Source organism: Mandrillus leucophaeus, unplaced genomic scaffold, assembly GCF_000951045.1.
Source record: "Mandrillus leucophaeus isolate KB7577 unplaced genomic scaffold, Mleu.le_1.0 Scaffold595, whole genome shotgun sequence".
NCBI classification, from domain to species: domain Eukaryota; kingdom Metazoa; phylum Chordata; class Mammalia; order Primates; family Cercopithecidae; genus Mandrillus; species Mandrillus leucophaeus.
In genome coordinates this window covers 156,506-176,449 of record NW_012106419.1, presented here as the reverse complement: position 1 = coordinate 176,449, position 19,944 = coordinate 156,506, and the positions used below count along the sequence as shown (strand labels likewise).

The 19,944-nt window shown below is 40.3% G+C and overlaps 1 protein-coding gene and 1 pseudogene across 1 annotated transcript; both read left to right on the top strand.

Annotated features, from left to right (window-relative positions):
* Positions 1-12,960: 12,960 nt before the first annotated feature.
* Positions 12,961-16,890, top strand: CCR8 (chemokine (C-C motif) receptor 8). The gene is made up of 2 exons (XM_011999462.1): positions 12,961-13,085; positions 15,529-16,890. Exon 2 carries the CDS (start codon positions 15,543-15,545, stop codon positions 16,608-16,610), a length of 1,068 nt encoding a protein of 355 aa, XP_011854852.1. The 5' UTR covers positions 12,961-13,085; positions 15,529-15,542; the 3' UTR covers positions 16,611-16,890.
* Positions 16,891-18,078: 1,188 nt separating this feature from the next.
* On the top strand, positions 18,079-19,223 carry LOC105553409 (annotated as a pseudogene).
* The last annotated feature ends 721 nt before the right edge of the window (positions 19,224-19,944 follow it).

Here is a 19,944-nt window from a genome sequence, read left to right as displayed (position 1 = left end):
ACAAAAAGTAAAAAATTAGCCAGCTGCGGTGGCTCACGCTTGCAGTCCCAGCTACCCGGGAGGCTGAGGCAGAAGGATCACTTGAGCCCAGGAGGTCAAGGCTGCAGTGAGAGCCCTGATCATGCCACAACGCTTCAGCCTGAAAGATCAAGTGAGAACCTGTATGAATTTAAAAAACAAACAACAAGAAACCAATAACAACCAATCAGTTATGTTTCACATTTTTCTTATTTTTTTGGTAATAAAAAATTAAAAATTAAATGAAAAAAAAAAAGACTGGTAAAGCAGATTCTTTGTAACAAGTAGATACCAACATAACAGCAGGCTTTGACATATTTTGAAACGTCCCTGCAAAGCTGTCTCTTCTGGGGAAAAGCTACATTCTGTAGAGACTCCCTTTCCCTTTCCAGGGTCTTCTTCCTGATCCAGGAGAGAATTAACTAAAAGTTTGACACCTTTTTAGAATAAGAAACATTTACAATCTATTTTCTAGAAAGCCTGGTACCTGAAGATTTCATCTGCATAATAAGAACTTAGGTCTCCACAACCCCTCATCTTAACCCAGATACTCTGTTCTAGTGATTCCAGGTCTTTAGGTAAACTATTTCAACCAATTGCCAATCAGAACATCTTTGACTCCACCTAACCTGAAAGCCCCCACTTCAAGTTGCCTCCTTTCTGGACTGAACCAATGTACATCTTACACGTATTGATTGATGTCTTATGTCTCCCTATAACGTATGAAACTAAGCTGTAGCCCAACCACCTTGGGCACATGTTCTCAGGATCTCCTGGAGCTGTGTCACAGGCCATGGCCACTCATATTTGACTCAGAATAAATCTCTTCAAATATTTCAGAGAGTTTGACTCTTCGTCAACATAGGGGAATAGGGAATGGGGAATGCTGCTTGGTTGTGGATGCCATTATTGGGATGTGGAAAATGGTCCTTATGCACTGAGTCCACCTCTAGGTGGAAGGACACAGGACTGGTTGAGTCATGAGTCATGATTTCAAAAGACCAGTCTTAGGTTATACAATAGTGATGTTATCTATAGGAGCAATTGGGGAAATTACAAATCTTTTGACCTCTGGAACAATGGCTGGTTACTGTTTAACTATGCCTACCTCTTAGCAGAATTCAGACTCCTTTCATAATCCTAATCTTATTGACTTTCATTAGTTTTACAAAGGCAGTTCATTTTTAGGAAGGGCCATTATCATTTTTGCTTTAAGGTTAAACTATAAACTAAATTTCTGCCAAATTCACTTGGTCTACGCCCAGGAATGACCAAGGACAGCTTGGAGGTTAAAAGCAAGGTGGGGTCAAATATGTTAGATTTCTCTCATTGTCAAAATTTCGCAAAGGTGATTTCAAAACCAAACATTTTTATAAACTTTGTTGCCTCGGCAGCTGGATTTGAGCTGATCCTGCCATTTATTAACTTCCTTGACCTAACTTAACTGATCTAAGCTTCTATATTCTCATTTAGAAATAATAACCTCTCCTTAAAGTTCTGGTGAGGACTAAATGGAACAATATATGTGATAATATATATAGCATATTCATCTGGAGTGGTCAATAAATTAGCTATGATCGGTATTATTTTAAGAACAATGTTGACCTTATACAAATCACTTATTTATACAGTTAGCATAAGTGGGACTGAAAATAATGTAGTACAGTAAAAAAAAAATCATGGTGTTGGTATCAGACAGATTGAAGTTCAGATCTGGGCTCAGTTACGTGCCTTTTATATGATTCAAGTGAATGATCAAACAAAGGTGACGTAGTCAGTGCATCACACTAGGGGTCATGGCAGTCAGTGAGCTCACACAGCTGTGTCTAGGATAACTAAACCAAAACTTAGTTGCTAAGTTTTTAGAGTTTTGATGAATAGAATTTGAAAATCAGCCGTCATCTTAGAGCCATACAAAATTCAATTCAGTAATGTTCATATATATAAAGAGTTCTTACATATCAATAAGAAAAAGATAACTAAATGGAAAAGTAGGCAAAAGATATGTCAGAAGAAATAGACCGGAATTATAGCTATATACACAGTTTTCCAATATGTAATATTCAAATAGATAGAAAATAAAACAATGATGTAACTGGTTGTTTCTGGTATATAGGAACCAAATAAATGTTGGTGTATTTGCTTATTTTTATTTTATTTTGAGATAATCATACATTCACATGGAGTTACAAGTAGTAATTCAAAGAGATCCCATGTATTCTTTACCTAATTTCCACCAATAGAAATCTTCTATAAAACTGTAGTACAATATCACAACCAGGATGTTGACATTGATATAGTCAAGATACAGAACAGTTCAATCACCACAATGATTGTCTCATGTTGTCTTTTTATAGCCACATCTAAGAGTGTTACATAAATGAAATATGAGATTTTGAAATATGAACTTTTGAGACTGAATTTTTTTCACTCAGTCTAATTCTCTAGAAATTCATCTCACTTACTCAAGCTGAATGATGAGGAGCTCCCCTGGAAAAAAAAAAAAAGAAAAAGAAAGAAAAAAAGTAAAAAGAGAAAGAAAGAAAAACAAAAAGAGATTCATCCCTGTTGTGATCTGTCTCAAAAATTTGTTCCTTTTTATCTCTTGATTACTGGATAATATTGGTTGGTATGGACGTACCATAGTCTGTTTAACCATTCACCCATTGAAGAATAATTAGGTTGTTTATAGTTTTTGACTATTACAAATACAGCCACTGTGAACATTCCCATTCAGGTTTTTGTGTGAATGTAAGTTTTTATTTCACTGGAATAAATGCCCAGAGGAACAATTGCTGGGTTATATAGTAGTTGCACATTTAACTTTTTAAAAGAAACTACCAAATTATTTTTCAGAGTGGCTGTATCATTTTACATTTTTATCAGCAGCATATAAATGACCCAGTTTCTCTGTATCCTTGCCTGTATTTTAAAATTGTAGCCATTTTAACAGGCATTATAGTAGTATCTCATTGTGGTTTTAATTTGCATTTCTTAATGGCTAGTAATGTTAACCATATTTTCTTGTGCTTATTTGCTATTTATTTTCTTTGGTGACATGTATCTTCCTGTCTTTTGTCGACTTTCTAGTTGGATTGTTTGTTTTTTCACTGTTGAGTCTTGAGAGTTCTTTTTGATTTCTCGATACTATCCTTTTGTTGGATATAGGATTTGCAATCTTTTCATTCGTTCTGTAGCATATCGTTTTTTTTTCCTCTTAACAGTATCTTTCACAGAACAAAAGTTTCTTATTTGAATAAAGTCCTGTTTATCAATTTTTCCTTTTTTATATTGTGCTTTTGGTATCATGTCTAAAAACTTCTTGCCTAATCATTAAATACTGAAGGTTTTCTCTGTTGTTTTTCCCTAAAAGTATTATAATTTTGAGTTTTACATTTACATTTGTGATTCTTGAGTTAATTTTTCATAAAGTATGAGGTTTAGGTGGGGTTTACTTGTTGCTATGGATGTTCAATTGCTCCAGCCCTATTTGTTGAAAAGGTTACCCTTTCTCCATTGAATTATTTCTGCATCTGTGTAAAAAATCAGCTGTGTATATGTAAGTGGCTCTATTTCTTGGTTATCTAGTTTGTTCCATTGACCTATTTGTCTATTCCTCCTCAGTACCACACAGTTTTCATTACTGTAGCTCTATTATAAGCTTTCAATCATGTAGAGTTATTCTTCCCATTTTATTCTCTTTTTAAAAATTGTTTTAATTATCCTTATTCCTTTGTTTATCCACATAAAGTTTAGAATATCAGAGTTATATAGGCTTCATAAAATGAATTGGGGAGTGTCTCCTCCCATAATCTGGAGGAGATTGTTTAGAATTGATGTTAATTCTTCTTTAAACATTTGGTAGAATTCTCCAGTGAAACCATCAGATTTCTTAATTGAGAGTTTTTAAATTATTAATTTAATTTGCTTAATATTATATGACTATTTATTTTGGGTGACTAATATTGGGTGAGTTATGATAGTTTGTACTTTCTAGGAATTAGTCCATATCATCTAAACTGTCAAATTTATGTGTTTAGAATGGTTTGTAGTATTGTTATATTATCTTTTTGATGTCTTCAGTGTCTGTAGTGATATTCTCCATTTCATTTCTGATACTGGGAATTTGTGTACTCTCTTTTACAGTTAGCCTAAGTAGAGGGTTGTCAATTTCATTCATCTTTTGAAAGAACGAGATTTTCTCCTTGATTTTATCTACTGTTTTTCTGTTTTCAGTATCACTGATTTCTGTTCATATCTTAATTTTTTTCCTTCTGCTTGCTTTGGGTTTATTTTGCTTTATTTTTTCTAGGTTCCTGAAATGAGAACCTAGATTATTGACCTGAGACTTTTCCTCTTTTCTAACATAAACATTTATTACTTTAAATTTTCCTGGCTGGGCACAATGGCTCATGCCTATAATCCTAGCACTTTGGGAGGCTGAGGCAGAGAGATTACTTGTATCCAGGAGTCTGAGACTGTAACTGCCCAGTGGGTTCCCCCTTCTCCACTGCTTGGACAGAGCTGATTTATCAGGACAGGGGAATTGCAAAAGAGAAAGAGTAATTCACACAGAGCTGGCTGTGCAGAACACTGGAGTTTTATTATTACTCAAATCAGTCTACTGAAGGATTCGAGAATCAGAGATTTTTTTTTTTTTTTTTTTTTTTTTTTTGAGACAAGGGTTTTGCTCTTTAGCCCAGGCTGGAATGCAGTGGTGTGATCTCAGCTCACTGCAATTTCTGCTTTCCAGTTTTCAAGTGATTCTCCTGCCTCAGCTTCCTGAGTAGCTGGGATTACAGGCACCCACCACCACACCTGGCTAATTTTTGTATTTTTAGTAGACACGGGTTTCACCATGTTGGCCAGGCTGGTCTCAAACTCCTGACCTCATGATCTGCCCGCCTTGGCCTCCCAAAGGAGGATCAGAGTTTTTAAGCACAACTTGGTGGCCAGTGAGCCAGGAGTGCTGATTGGCTAGGTCGGAGATGAAATCATGGGAAGTTGAAACTGTCCTGTTGTGCTGAGTCAGTTCCTGGGTAGGGGCCACAAGATCACATGAGCCAGTTTATCCACCTAGATGGTGCCAGCTCATCATCAAGTGCCAGTATGCAAAATATCTCAAGCACTGATCTTAGGAACAGTTTAGGGAGGATAAGAATCTTGTAGCCTCCAACTGCATGACTCCTAAACTATAATTTCTAATCTTGTGGCTAATTTGTTAGTCCTACAAAAGCAGTTTAGTCCCCAGGCAAGAAGGAGGTTTGCTTTGGGAAAGCACTATTATCGTCTTTGTTTTAAGCTATAAACTAAGTTCCTCCCAAAGTTACTTCAGCCTATATCCAGGAAGGAGCAAGAACAGTTTAAAGGTTAGAACCAAGATGGAGTCGGTGGGCCTGGTGGGTGGCTCATGCCTGTAATCCCAGCACTTTGGGAGGCTGAGGCGGGCAGATCAACTGAGGTCAGGAGTTCGATACTAGCCTGGCCAACATGGCAAAACCTCATCTCTACTAAAAATACAAAAATTAGCTGGGCGTGGTGGCAGGAGCCGGTAATCCCAGCTACTTAGGAGGCTGAGGCCGGAGGATCACTTGAACCTGGGAGGCAGAGGTTGCAGTGAGCCGAGATCATGCCACTGCACTCCAGCCTGGGCAACAGAGTGAGATTCTGTCTAAAAAAAAAAAAAATGGAGTCTGTTAGGTTAGATTTATTTTACTGTTTCAATCAGTCATAATTTTGCAAAGATGGTTTCAAGGCCAGCCTGGGCAACATGGACAACCTTGTCTCCATAAAAAGAATACAAAAAATTAGCCAGGTATTGTGGTACACAGCTGTAGTCCCAGTTACTAGGCTAAGGTGGGAGGATCACCTGAGCCTGAGAGGTCAAGGCTCCAGTGAACGGAGATCACACCACTGTACTTCAGTCTGGGTAACAGAGTAAGACCTTGTCACAAAAAAAAAATAGAAATAAAAAATATTTTCCTTTTGGCACTGCTTTAGTTGCATCCCACAAATTTTGACAGTTTGTACTTTCATCTTCAGCTCAGTTCAACTGTGTGTGTGTATGTGTGTGTGTGTGTGTGTGTGTGTGTGTTAAATTTCCTGTAAGGAGGAAAAATAATTTTCTTTCTATTCTTCATAGTTCTTAGTGGAAACAAACTCCTGTACAAAAGATAAATTAATAAGAGGAAAGTAAATAGAAGTTTTAATAATGTGTGTACCTCATGAATACCTGGAGATACCTAGGGAAAATGAGTACATCTCAAAGAAGTGACTTTGAGTTCATGTTTAACTATGATCTTCAAGTGAAACAAATAAAGAAAGGTGTTGGGGAGGTCAGTAATAGGGAGTTGGCCAGCAAAAATATAGTAAACAAGGGTAAGGTTTGCTATGGAAATTTATGCTAGAGTCTTCTCCATTGATAAGACTGTAGTAATTTAGAGTCATCTTCTCTTCCTGGTACACAGAGCAGACACCCTTGCAAATGGAGATTTCCTTTATCTATTGAAACTTCTCTTGCAAAAAGAGCAATTTCTACTCTTGTTTTCAGAGCTTCTCCTGTTTGCCAAAATAATCATCTCAAAATTAATCTTTATGCCAAAAAAGGTACATTTGGAGTGGCATGTTCTGGTCTCCTTCAGTCATATTTTGGGGTGCCATGTCCTGACCTTCATCATTCCCTTGAGACCACCTCCTTGGGCCAAGACTGTACTACTGCACTCCAGCCTGGGCAACAGAATACGACTCCATCTCAAAAAATTTTTTTAAATTAAAAAGTGAAGAAAATTATCAGAAGAGCCCATCTCTGTATTTGGAAAGTGTGTGTGTCTTTGTTCTCTTGCAGGACTTCCTGTTTCTGCAGATTCTTCTTCCACCCCATGAGCTTTGGAAGCCGCTGGACACTCATGCACATCTGTTAGCTATCACAGAGCATTCTTGTTTTGTTCTCTTCTTCTCCAGAGAAGTTGCCTTTGAGACTGCTGTGTCCTGCTGGCACAGCTGACATTTCTCATAGGCTCAGCTGCGAAATTTTCTGGTGTGGCCATTGTCTTCAGGTATCAAGCAGTGGAGATATAGGGGATTCCCACTTTCATTTTATTGGACAGGCCTTCAAATATACCATCTCCACAGTAACAATTCATTATATTTTTAGGAGCAACACATTTTCCTAAGCATGTTTACACATATTATCTCATTAAATCACAATGTCCTCATGAAGGCTTCTTCTTTTTTTTGTTGTTGAGACAGGGTCTCACTCTGTTGCCCAGGCTGGAGTGCAGTGGTACGATCATGGCTCACTGCAGCTTTGATCTCCCTGGGCTTAGGTGACTCTTCCGCCTCAGCCTCCCGAACACCTAGGACTACAGGTACATGCCACCATGCCCAGCTAATTTTTTGTATTTTTTGTTGAGACAGAGTTTCACCATGTTGGCCAGGTTGGTCTCAAACTCCTGGGCTTAAGCAATTCTCCCACCTTGGCCTCCCAAAGTGCTGGGATTACAGGTGTGAGCCACTGTGCCCAACCCTCATGAAGGCTTTATTCCCGTTTTACACACGAAGATCCTAATGCCTTGTCAAAATGTGACCAGCCACACTGGCATCACCTGGGAGCTTGCTAGACTTGCAGAATCTCAGGCTCAGACCTGCTGAGTCACAATCTGCTGCTTAACATGAGTCCCAGGTGATTTGGATGCACAATAAAGTTTGAGAAGCACTGGACTTAAAACTCAGAAAGATTTAGTGGCTTTCCCAGGTTTCCAGAGCAATATGGTAGCCCAGTTGGGACAAGGCTCTGGAGACTCAGAGAAATGCTTTTCTCAGTGCTTCACTCCCGGCTGGAAGGCACATCCATTCTTTAGGGCCTGCTCCCTGATCTCCTCCACATTCTTACCCTGAAGACCCAGGAAGAAGAATCAGGAGTCCCTTTTACTCCTGAAGCCCTTCATGTATTCCCGTGTCACAGTAATGAATGCATTTGGCCTTGTCTCAAGACGGAGAATAAATGGGGGAATAAAACAATATTTCACAAACCCCTCTTCTATGCAGGGGAACAGGGTGAATATTATCAGAAGTGAAGAATTGACATTCTACTTTTACCCTTAACTTGGGAGCGTTTTTCCTGGGCAGGGACAAACTCTTCCAAGTTTCCTCTTAAGAGTTTTTCATGTGGCCCAGGTATTGAACATAAGATAGACTTGGAGAGGCCATTAGTTCTGGAGGCTTCACACTACTTGACCTCACAGGTTTTTTTTTTCTTCTCCCCAACTTCATAATGATAAACTAAGGTTTCCTTTGTGTACCACTTTCGCAGTGCAGGTGCTTTTTGCAAGTCAACGGGAGAGAATTACACGTGTGGCTTATTAAATTGATCTACAATTTAATCAATAAATCATTCACAACATGAAAATGTCTTTGCTTTGAATTTGTGCTTGATAGCAATTTTCTATTTCCTAAAAACTTGTAACTGAAATGACAGCATGTCTTTATTAAGGAGAAATTTAAGAATAAAAAGAAATAACCTAATATAAGATTGTTTTAATTTCTGCCTATTTCATTCTGGATGTACCCACACTCATCCATGCTTCGCAAAGAGACAGTCACAGTATACATGCCACCTTAATCATAAAGATTTATCTGGGTTTCTACATGGTTTTCACAGTGATACTTTTTCCTTTCATTATTCATCATTCTTCAGAGAACCATCACCTCCTGGGACTCCTGTGATGCAAGTGCCATGATTGTTAAGCTCTTTAAGTGAGGAAATCATATAATTTCATTTTTTTATCCTTTCTATGGCAAAAGCAGTTCTGAGAATATGCTAGGCACTTTAGTGCTTGTAGCCTTGGAAAAAGGTGGTGAACATTTTTGTAGAAGATACATTCTGGGAACAAAGCACCATCAAAAGGCTAAGAGATTTAGCTGGGCATGGTGCAATGCACCTGTAGTCCCAGCCACTCTGGAGGCTGAGGCAGGAGACTCGCTTGAACCTGGGAGGTGGAGGCTATAGTGAGTCGAGATCATGTCACTGCAGTCCAGCCTGGGCGACAGAGGAAGACTCTGTCTCAAAAAAAAAAAAAAAAAAAAAAAAAAAAAAAAAAAAAAAAAAGGCTAGGCACAGTGGCTCACGCCTGTAATCCCAGCACTTTGGGAGGCTGAGGTGGGTGGATTACCTGAGGTCAGAAGTTGGAGACCAGCCTGGCCAACACGGCAAAACCCCATTTCTACTAAAAATACCAAGAATTAGCTGGGTGTAGTGGCGGGCGCCTATAAATCCCAGCTACTCGGGAGGCTGAGACGGGAGAATCACTTGAACCCAGGAGGCAGAGGTTGCAGTGAGCCGAGATCGCACCATTTTACTCCAGCCTGGGCAACAAGAGCAAAACTCCGTCTCAAACAAAACAAAACAAACTGCTAAGAGATCTAATCAATTCTTCTGGCACACAAAGTAATATGAATTTCCTGAAAATGGAACTAAAAATATATTAACCACATTTCTCCATATTCAACCCTTCAAACCAAAATTGTGATGATACCTTTTTTGTATGCTGACAATTGTCATGATTACTCTTATGAAGGAAATAGTAGTAAAAAAAAATCTGTTTCTTGTTACTCTTTTTCTGTAATCCATATGGAAAATTAAATTATATAGACGGCAAAAACGTTCCTGATAAACTGGCTTTACCATTAATAACACACAAGCTTTTCTTAAACTCTGGCTTTGTCTAACACTTTTTGTTAAGCAAATGGGTTTTTACCCTCCAAACCACTGAGGGACTGATTTATAGTTGAAAACTACAGAAAATACAGAAAGACTTCCTCTAGTCTTATCCACAACTCTTTATAATGTTATTGCATGAGAATTTTTAATGCAGTGCAGTAAGAAAAGCACCCTCAGCTGTGCCTCGGAAGACCTAAGCTCTGGCTCTGGCTCTACTACCAAATTGCTGTGTGATTTTGGGAGAGTCACTTTGCCTCTCTGGACTTCAATATTACCACTTTGAAAGAAAGAGAGGGGGAGAGACATCAGCTGGATGACCTGAGGCCATTTTCTGCCCTAATACTCTATGACAAATATCCGTAATAGAGGTAATTTCTACATTTACACTTAGGGTTTATTTAAATACAGTCTTTTCTTTCTCTTTATTTTGAGGGAAAGGAGGTCAAATACGCTGCTAGTCTGTTTTTCCTTCTGAAGTGAAATGCAGTCTTTTGAACTTTTGGAGGGACCCAGTGGAATTGAATTGAATCCCCAATGGATCTGATCCAGCATTTTCAGAACCCATTGAATGTGCAGCAGGAGGTAGACTTGGAGAGGCTATTGGCTCTGGAGGTGTCACACTACTTTGGCCTTGTAGTTTGGTTTTTGCTGCCTTCCCATAGAATGCCTGAATCCCTGCTGTAGGCCCAAAGGTGAGGAACCAAGGTTTGTCAGTTAACTATGTCAGTTTGCCTGTCTTCAGAGTCAGGATGTTGTGGGTTGAATAATGGTCAACCAAAGAGACAAAGTCTTAATTCCTAGAACTTGTAAACGTTACTTTACTTGGGAGAAGAGCTTCTGCAGATGTGATTAAGTCAAGGATTTTGAGATAGGGAGACTATCATGGATTACCTGGTTGGATCCTAAATCCAATCATGAGTGTCCACATAAATTAGAAGTGGGTGAGATCTGATGCAGACACACAGTGTAGAAGGAGATGTGAAGATGGTGGAGATTAAAGTGATGTGGCCACAAGCCCCAGATTTGCTGGGACAGCCACCAAGAGCCAGAAGTGGCAAGGAACAATTCACCCTTCAAGCACCCAGGAGGAGGCAGCCCTGCTGGATTATTGCCATCTGGCCTCCAGAACCGGGGGAGAATACACATCTGCTGCTCTAAGCCACTAAGTTGGTGGTAATTTGTTACAGCAGCCACAGAAAACAAATACACAGGTGACAGCAGGCGAGTGTCCAGTCCTGCAGGGGCCCACACCAGCCCCCAGATCTGGCCCCGGAAACACAGAAAGAGGAGCATCCTTCCATTCTGGCTGTTCAGTCCTTTCCTCCAACTCTTCACCAGACTCCCACATCTCCACCTTGCCTCATTTTGCCTGTTTAACTATTTATTAAGAAGTTGCTGTGCACCAAGCACTGTGCCAGGTATGGAGAAGCAGCTGATAAAACAATCCTCAGGAACTGAAAATAGAGACGGTTTGGGGTTTAGATCAGCTTGCACTAGAAACTGGGCTTGGGGGGAATTCCACCTTAGTCCCTCAGGCCTTGCTTAACTGGGCTTTGGAGGGGAAGGTGGCTTCCCCCACACCTGCCCACGCTGATGAGGTGGTCCCATAGTTCCCACCATCATGACATGGACTAGTCATACTTGAGGGCCCTGAGTTCTCCATTGGCTCACCATTGATCTTTGCTTATCACATACAAAACTCATAAAGGAACTGGGTTTTCCCCAAACTGTGTCAAAACGTGAATGATGGTGAGGTGAATTTCCGAGGTATGAATTCAGGTACCAGCAGATATTTCCTTTTATTTCTTCTTTAGAGACAGGTCAGTGGCTCAATCATAGCTCACCTCAAACTGCTGGACTCAAGTGATCCTCCCACTTTAGCTTCCCAAGTAGCTAGGACTACAAGCGCATGCCACCACGCCTGGCTAATTTTATTTAAACAATTTGTAGAGATGATGTATTAGTCTGTTGTCACACTGCTATAAAGAAAGACCGAGATTGGATAATTTATAAAGGAAAGAGGTTCAATTGACTCACAGTTCTGCATTGGTGGGGAGGCCTCAAGAAACTTACAATCATGGTGGAAGATAAAGGAGAAGCAGGCACATTTTTCACAGGTCGGCAGGATGGAGTGAGTGCAAGCAGGGAAAATGCCAGGTGTTTATAAAACCATCAGATCAGATCTGTTGAGACTCACTCACTATCATGAGAACAGCATGGGGGAAACTGCCCCATGATGCAATTAACTCCACCTGGTCCCGCCCTTGACACATGTGGATTATGAGGATTATAATTCAAGATGAGATTTGGTTAGGAACACAGAGCCAAATCATAAGCTGGGGTCTTGCTATGTTGACCAGTCTGGTCTTGAACTCCTAGGCTCATGCAATCCTCTTGCCTCAGCCTCCCAAAGTGCTGGAATTATAGATGTGAGCCACCGTACCTGGCATCCAGCAGATATTTCTACTGCATTTCTCCAGGAATGAATGGGTTGGAGATGAGGAGATTCTGGAACTTCTGTCGTTTCCTCCCAACAATTCTGGGACTCATGTTCACTCTCCTGGGATAGGGGAAATTGACTTAAAGTGATTTTCAAAGGGCATTCCTGTTGAAATAGTTAATATATGTACATGCTATGTACATGCATACCAAATACACACACATTTGTGTATGCTACATACCATGGAGGAAAGCCAGTCTTGGTATAAATTTTACAACTTCAAAATAATAATGGAATTATGATTTCATTTTAATACCATTTTCAATTAAAAATTTTAATAGACTTTTTTAGAGGTTTTAAGTTTACAGAAAATCTAGGTAGACAACACAGAAAATTCCCATTAACCCCTGTATTTGTCTGCTAGGACTTCCATAGCAAAATACTACAGGCTGAGCAGCTTAAACAACAGAAATTTGTTTTCCCACAGTTCTGGAGGCTAGAAGACCAAGGTGCCCACAAGTTTGGTTTCTGGTGATGCCTATTTACCTTACTTGCAGATGGCCACCTTCTCCCTGTGTCCTCACATGGCCTTTCCTCTGAGCATTTGGAGGCCAGAGAGTGAGCTCTGGTGTGTATTCCTCTACCAAGGAGACACCAGTCTTACTGAATTAGGGCCTCAGCCTTATGATCTCATTTAACCCTCACTGCCTCCCTAAAGCCTTTAGGTGACTAGATGTGAGGGTGGAGCCCTCAAGAGACTGCATTGCCTTCTTTCTGTCTGCTCTTGTAGTGGGAGGACACCTCCAGAGGAGCTGCTGTTCATTGAACTGCACTCACACATGAAGATACAGACTTTGTGAAGAAGGAATTGGCAACACTGAAACCACCAGAACAAAGGCTATCACTAAGGTATGTGCTATAAGCATCCTTGGGGAAGAAGGGCATGAGTAGGCAGGGGCATTTTTATATCTTTAGAGGATAGGCAAAGGCAAGACCACAATTTCAGAGGTCTAGCACAAGAGGTAAATTTTTTTTTTTTAATCTTTGCATTTCCTCAGAGCCCACAAACATGCATGTGTATTAGTGGCTGCCCATGCTCTGGCTGAGGGGAACAAGCCATGCCATTTTCTCTGCAGGCCTTTAGGAGAGAGTGAAAACTCCTAGAAGAGTGGGAAGGTAGACAAGAAAAGATCCTTTATAATACCGGGCATCTGGGAAGATCTGTCCTTGTGCTGGGTACAGGGCTTCTATCAGGTAACTGAAGGACACCTGGGTACTGTTCTTAAGGAAGGAAGCCAGCAAGCAAACTTTCATATAACTAAAGATGTTGCTGGTGGGTGCCTGTAGTCCCAGCTACTCAAGAGCCTGGGGCAGAAGGACTGATTGCGCCCAGGAGTTAGGGGCTGCAGTACACTGTGATCACACCTGTGTATAACCACTGCACTCCAGCTTGGGCAACATAGTGAGACCCTGTCTCTATAAAAAATAAATAAATTGCTGCTTGCTTGTGCTTTCAAATCATAGAAAGGTAGCAGAGTGGATAGGGATGTCTGAATGTAACGCAAACAAATTCCTTGGAAAAATATGTCTGGATTGAAATTGTATTGAATGTATATATCAATTTGAGAAGAATTGTCAAGTTTTATAATTTTTATGTAACTGAATTGCATTTTTATTAGGTTTATTCCTAGTAATGCTAGTAATTTTCATTGCTAGTATAATTGGGATCATTTTTCTATTGCATTTATAAAATTATTTTTTTTGGTGCTGAGGAAAGCAATTAAAAGAATAAACTGATGAATATCATGCAGATATATCTCTAAAACAGTAAGGAAAATACAAAATGAGAAACAATATATCATTTATGTAAGTTAAAAGTAAACACACAAAAATATATATTGTTTATGGATGTATATAAATATGTAAAAGTACAGGGGGAATTTGTTTGCAATGACACATACCAAATTGGTTTTAGTTGTTTATGTTATGGGGATAAGTTGTGTAGTTAAAGGGAACATTAGCTTCATCTCTATTGCATCAGAAATAAAAAAAAAGAAGAGGGATGGAAGGAAGAGAGGGTATGAGGGAGCGAGAAAATAAGGGAGAAAAAAAGGAGGAAGGAAGGAAAAAAAAAGAATCCAAAGTATTGTGAGAATATGTTAACAGCTGCTAATTCTAGGTGATAGAACTACAGGTATTTACATTTTCATTGTAAGTTTTGGCTTTTCTCATCTCGGCTGACTCCCCTGTACTAGCTTGGGTTTAGATAACAAAATACAATAGACTGAGTGGCTTAAACAACAGAAAGTGTTGTTTAACATACTTCTAAAGGCTGGAAGTCCAAGATCAAACTGCCAATGCGGTTGATTTCTGGTGAGGCTTCTCTACCTGGCTTGCTGATTTCAGCCTTCTTGCTGTGTCCTCACATGGTCTTTACTCCATGCACAAGAGGAGCGAAATTTCTTGTGTCTCTTTCTCTTCTATTAAGGACACTAGTTCTATCAGATTAGGGCCCTGCCTTTTTTGGTTTCGTTTCTGTTTTCTTTCTTTTTTTTTGAGACAGAGTCTCACTTTGTCACCCAGGCTGGAATACAGTGGCGTGATCTTGATCCATTGCAATCCCCATTTCCTGGGTTCAAGCAATTCTCGTGCCTCAGCCTCCAAGCTAGCTTGGATTACAGGCGTGTGGCACCATACCCGGCTAATTTTTGTAATTTTAGTAGAGACAGGGTTCTGCAGTGTTGGCCAGGCTGTCTCGAACTCTTGGCCTCAAGCGATCCGCCTACCTCGGCCTTCCATAGTGCTGGGATAAAGGTGTGAGGCACTGTGAGAGCCAGGGCCCTGCCTTTATAACCTCATTTAACCTTTTTTTGTTTTTGTTTTTTTTGAGACAGAGTCTTACTCTGTCACCCAGGCTGGAGTACAGTGGTGCGATCTCGGCTCACGGCAACCTCCGCCTCTTGGGTTCAAGTGATTCTCCTGCCTCAGCCTCCTGAGTAGCTAGGATTACAGGCATGCACCCGCTGCGCCTGGCTAATTTTTGTATTTTTTAGTAGAGACATGGTTTCGCCATGTTTGTCAGGCTGGTCTTGAACCCCTGGCCTCAGGTGATCCGCCCACCTCGGTCTCCCAAAGTACAAGGATTACAGGCATGAGCCACAGCTCCCAGCCTATCATTTAACCTTAATTACCTCTTTAAATACCCTATCTCTAAATAGTCACACCCACACCAGGGGTTGAGCACTTCAACGTGTGAATTTGTGCAGGACACAATTCAGTCCATAACATCCCCCTAATTTTTAAAAAATAAAAATGTTTTTAAGGAGTGTCTTTTATGTGTCTCTGTGACCAGGTCCCGCTGCCTTGATGGATTATACACTTGACCCCAGCATGACAACAATGACCGACTACTACTACCCTGATAGCCTTTCAAGCCCCTGTGATGGAGAACTTATCCAGAGAAACGACAAGTTGCTCCTTGCTGTCTTTTATTGCCTCCTGTTTGTATTCAGTCTTCTGGGAAACAGCCTGGTCATCCTGGTCCTTGTGGTCTGCAAGAAGCTGAGGAACATCACAGACATATACCTCTTGAACCTGGCCCTGTCTGACCTGCTTTTTGTCTTCTCCTTCCCCTTTCAGACCTACTATCAGCTGGATCAGTGGGTGTTTGGGACTGTAATGTGCAAAGTGGTGTCTGGCTTTTATTACATTGGCTTCTACAGCAGCATGTTTTTCATCACCCTCATGAGTGTGGACAGGTACCTGGCTGTTGTCCATGCCGTGTATGCCATAAAAGTGAGGACGATCAGGATGGGCACAACCCTGAGCCTGGCAGTATGGCTAACCGCCATTATGGCTACCATCCCATTGCTAGTGTTTTACCAAGTGGCCTCTGAAGATGGTGTTCTACAGTGTTACTCATTTTACAATCAACAGACTTTGAAGTGGAAGATCTTCACCAACTTTGAAATGAACATTTTAGGCTTGTTGATCCCATTCACCATCTTTATGTTCTGCTACATTAAAATCCTGCACCAGCTGAAGAGGTGTCAAAACCACAACAAGACCAAGGCCATCAGGTTGGTGCTCATTGTGGTCATTGCATCTTTACTTTTCTGGGTCCCATTCAACGTGGTTCTTTTCCTCACTTCCTTGCACAGTATGCACATCTTGGATGGATGTAGCATAAGTCAACAACTGAATTATGCCACCCATGTCACAGAAATCATTTCCTTTACTCACTGCTGTGTGAACCCTGTTATCTATGCTTTTGTAGGGGAGAAGTTCAAGAAACACCTCTCAGAAATATTTCAGAAAAGTTGCAGCCATATCTTCATCTACCTAGGAAGACAAATGCCTAGGGAGAGCTGTGAAAAGTCATCATCCTGCCAGCAGCACTCCTTCCGTTCCTCCAGCATAGACTACATTTTGTGAGGATCAATGAAGACTAAATATAAACACATTTTCTTGAATGGCATGCTAGTAGCAGTGAGCAGAGGTGTGGGTGTGAAAGGTTTCCAAAAAAAGTTCAGCATGAAGAATGCCATATATGTTGTTGCCAACACTTGGAACACAATGACTAAAGACATAGTTGTGCATGCCTGGCACAACCTCAAGCCTGTGATTGTGTTTATTGATGATGCTGAACAAGTGGTAACTTTAAAGGATTCTGTGTGCCAAGTGAAAAGAAAAGATATCTGACCTCCTTACATATGCAAAAATATACCTCCAGAGCCTGTTGGTAGGCTGGAAGAAGTGGATATTGAAGTTTCCAGTTGTCTATTCACTGACTGATGGTGAAACAGCGGAAGTGATTCTGAATCAAGGTGATTGTGATTATAGTGACAATGAAGATGATGCTGTTAATACTGCATAAAAAGTGCCTGTCGATGACATGGTGAAAATATTTGACAGGCTTATGGAAGGACTAGAGCAGCATGCATTCATAACAGAACAAGAAATTATGTCAGCTTATAAAATCAAACAGAGACTTCTAGACAAAAACCATTGTTGATGATGCCTCTAGAGGAGACGTTTAAAAGCCATCAAACAGAATGCCTTCCCTGGAGGACCCACTTCCTCATTCCTAAACTGTGTCTGATGTTTCTTCTCATGTAAGAAATAAAAAATAAAAATAAAATAAAATATATTGGTATGTAACTACAGGAAAAAAATAAAAAATATATAGTGGATGGTAACCTTTCAATAAAAACTCAGTATCATATGTAGAGACTGAAAACTTACCGTTGTTGCTATTGTTTAACAGCTGATACAGGTATTCTGCTGATGCTACTGCTGCTTAGTTACCATGAACACATTGTTTTTTCACTATTAATGGTGTGTCATATTTTTTACTTTTAAGTACTTATGTGTGAGTAAGTGTAAGAAAATGATTGCTTATCAGTAGTATCAACGATTTACTCAATATCTGAATCACCTTGATTCAGAACCATTTCAGCCATTTCACCATCAGTCAATGAATATCAGTCTCATTATTGATGTTAAAAACTTCAATATCCATTTCTTTCAGCCTACTGCAGACTCTGGAAGTATATTTTTTTGCATATGTAAGGAGGTCAGACTTTTTTTTTTTCACTTGACATACAGAATCCTTCAAAGTTACCACTAGTTCAACATCATCAGTAGACACAATCACAGGGCAGAGGTTGTGCCAGACATGCACAACTACGTCTTTAGATTTTGTGTTCCAAGTGTTGGCAACAACATATATGGCATACTTCAGATAAGTTCAGAGTCAGGAAAGATGATGGTGCCAAACCGCCACAAATATTCTATTTGTGGGTGGCTGAGACAGTGACATCTTTGCTTTCTGATGATTCAACACACACAAACTTTGTTGCATGCACAAAAATTATTAAAAATTTTGGCTGGGCATGGTGGCTCACCCCTGTAATCCCAGCACTTTGGGAGACCAAGGCGGGTAGATCACTTGAGGTCAGGAGTTCAAGACCAACCTGGCCAATATGGTGAAATTCCATCTCTACTAAAAATACAAAAATTAGCCTTTCTGCTGGTAAATGCCACCGAAGAAGCACCGTTAGAGTCTCTCTTCTCACTGCCATCATGTCTAAGTCAGAGTCTCCTAAAGAACCCGAACAGCTGAGGAAGATCTTCATTGGAGGGTTGAGCTTTGAAACAACCGATGAGAGCCTGAGGAGCCATTTTGAGCAACGGGGAACGCTCACGGACTGTGTGGTAATGAGAGATCCAAACACCAAGCGCTCCAGGGGCTTTGGGTTTGTCACATATGCCACTGTGGAGGAAGTGGATGCAGCCATGAATGCAAGGCCACGCAAGGTAGATGGAAGAACTGTGAAACCAAAGAGAGCTGTCTCAAGAGAAGATTCTCAAAGATCAGGTGCACACTTAACTGTGAAAAAGAAATTTGTTGGTGGCATTAAAGAAGACACAGAAGAACATCACCTAAGAGATTATTTTGAACAGTATGGGAAAATTGAAGTGATTGAAATCATGACTGACTGAGGCAGTGGCAAGAAAAGGGACTTTGCCTTTATAACCTTTGACAACCATGACTCCATGGATAAGACTGTCATTCAGAAATACCACACTGTGAATGGCCATAACTATGAAGCTAGGAAAGCTTTGTCAAAGCAAGAGATGGCTAGTACTTCATCCAGCCAAAGAGGTCGAAGTGGTTCTGGAAACTTTGGTGGTGGTTGTGGAGGTGATTTTGGTGGGAATGGCAACTTTAGTGGTGGAGGAAACTTCAGTGGTTATGGTGGCTTTGGTGGCAGCCATGGTGGTGGTGGATATGGTGGCAGCGGGGATGGCCATAATGGATTTGGTAATGATGGAAGCAATTTTGGAGGTGGTGGAAGCTACAATGATTTTGTCAATTATGACAATCAGTCTTCACATTTTGGACCCATGAAGGGAGGAAACTTTGGAGGCGGAAGCTCTGGCCCCTATGGTGGTGGAGGCCAATACTTGGCCAAACTACGAAACCAAGGTGGCTATGACAGTTCCAGCAGCAGCAGTAGCTATGGCAGTGGCAGAAGATTTTAATTAGGAAACAAAGCTTAGCAGGAGAGGAGAGCCAGAGAAGTGATAGGGAAGCTACAGGTTACAACAGATTTGTGAACTCAACCAAGCACAGTGGTGGCAGGGCCTAGCTGCTACAAAGAAGATATGTTTTAGACAAATACTCATGTTTATGAGCAAAAAATCTCGAGGACTGTATTTGTGACTAATTGTATAATGGTTATTTTAGTTTCTGTTCTGTGGAAAGTGTAAAGCATTCCAACAAAGGGTCTTAATGTAGAATTTTTTTCTTTTTTTTTTTTTGCGCACCCATGCTGTTGATTGCTAAATGTAATAGTCTGATCATGACGCTGGATAAATGTCTTTTATTTTTCTAATGTGCTGTGTAAAGTTAGTCTACTCTGAAACCATCTTGGTAAATTTCCCCCAGCAGTGTGAAGTTAGAATTCTTTCAGGGTGATGCCAGGTTCTATTTGGAATTTATATACAACCTGCTTAGGTGGAGAAGCCATTGTCTTCAGAAACCCTAGTATAGTTGAACTGACAGTTATTATGACCTGAAGCTCACCATTGAAAGGGATTACCCAAGCCAAATCATGGAATTATTGGTTATAAAAATGATTGTTGGCACATCCTATGCAATATATCTAAATTGAATAATAGTACCAGGTAAAATTATAGATGGGAATGAAGCTTGTGTATCATCCATTATCATGTGTAATCAATAAATGATTTAATTGTTTTG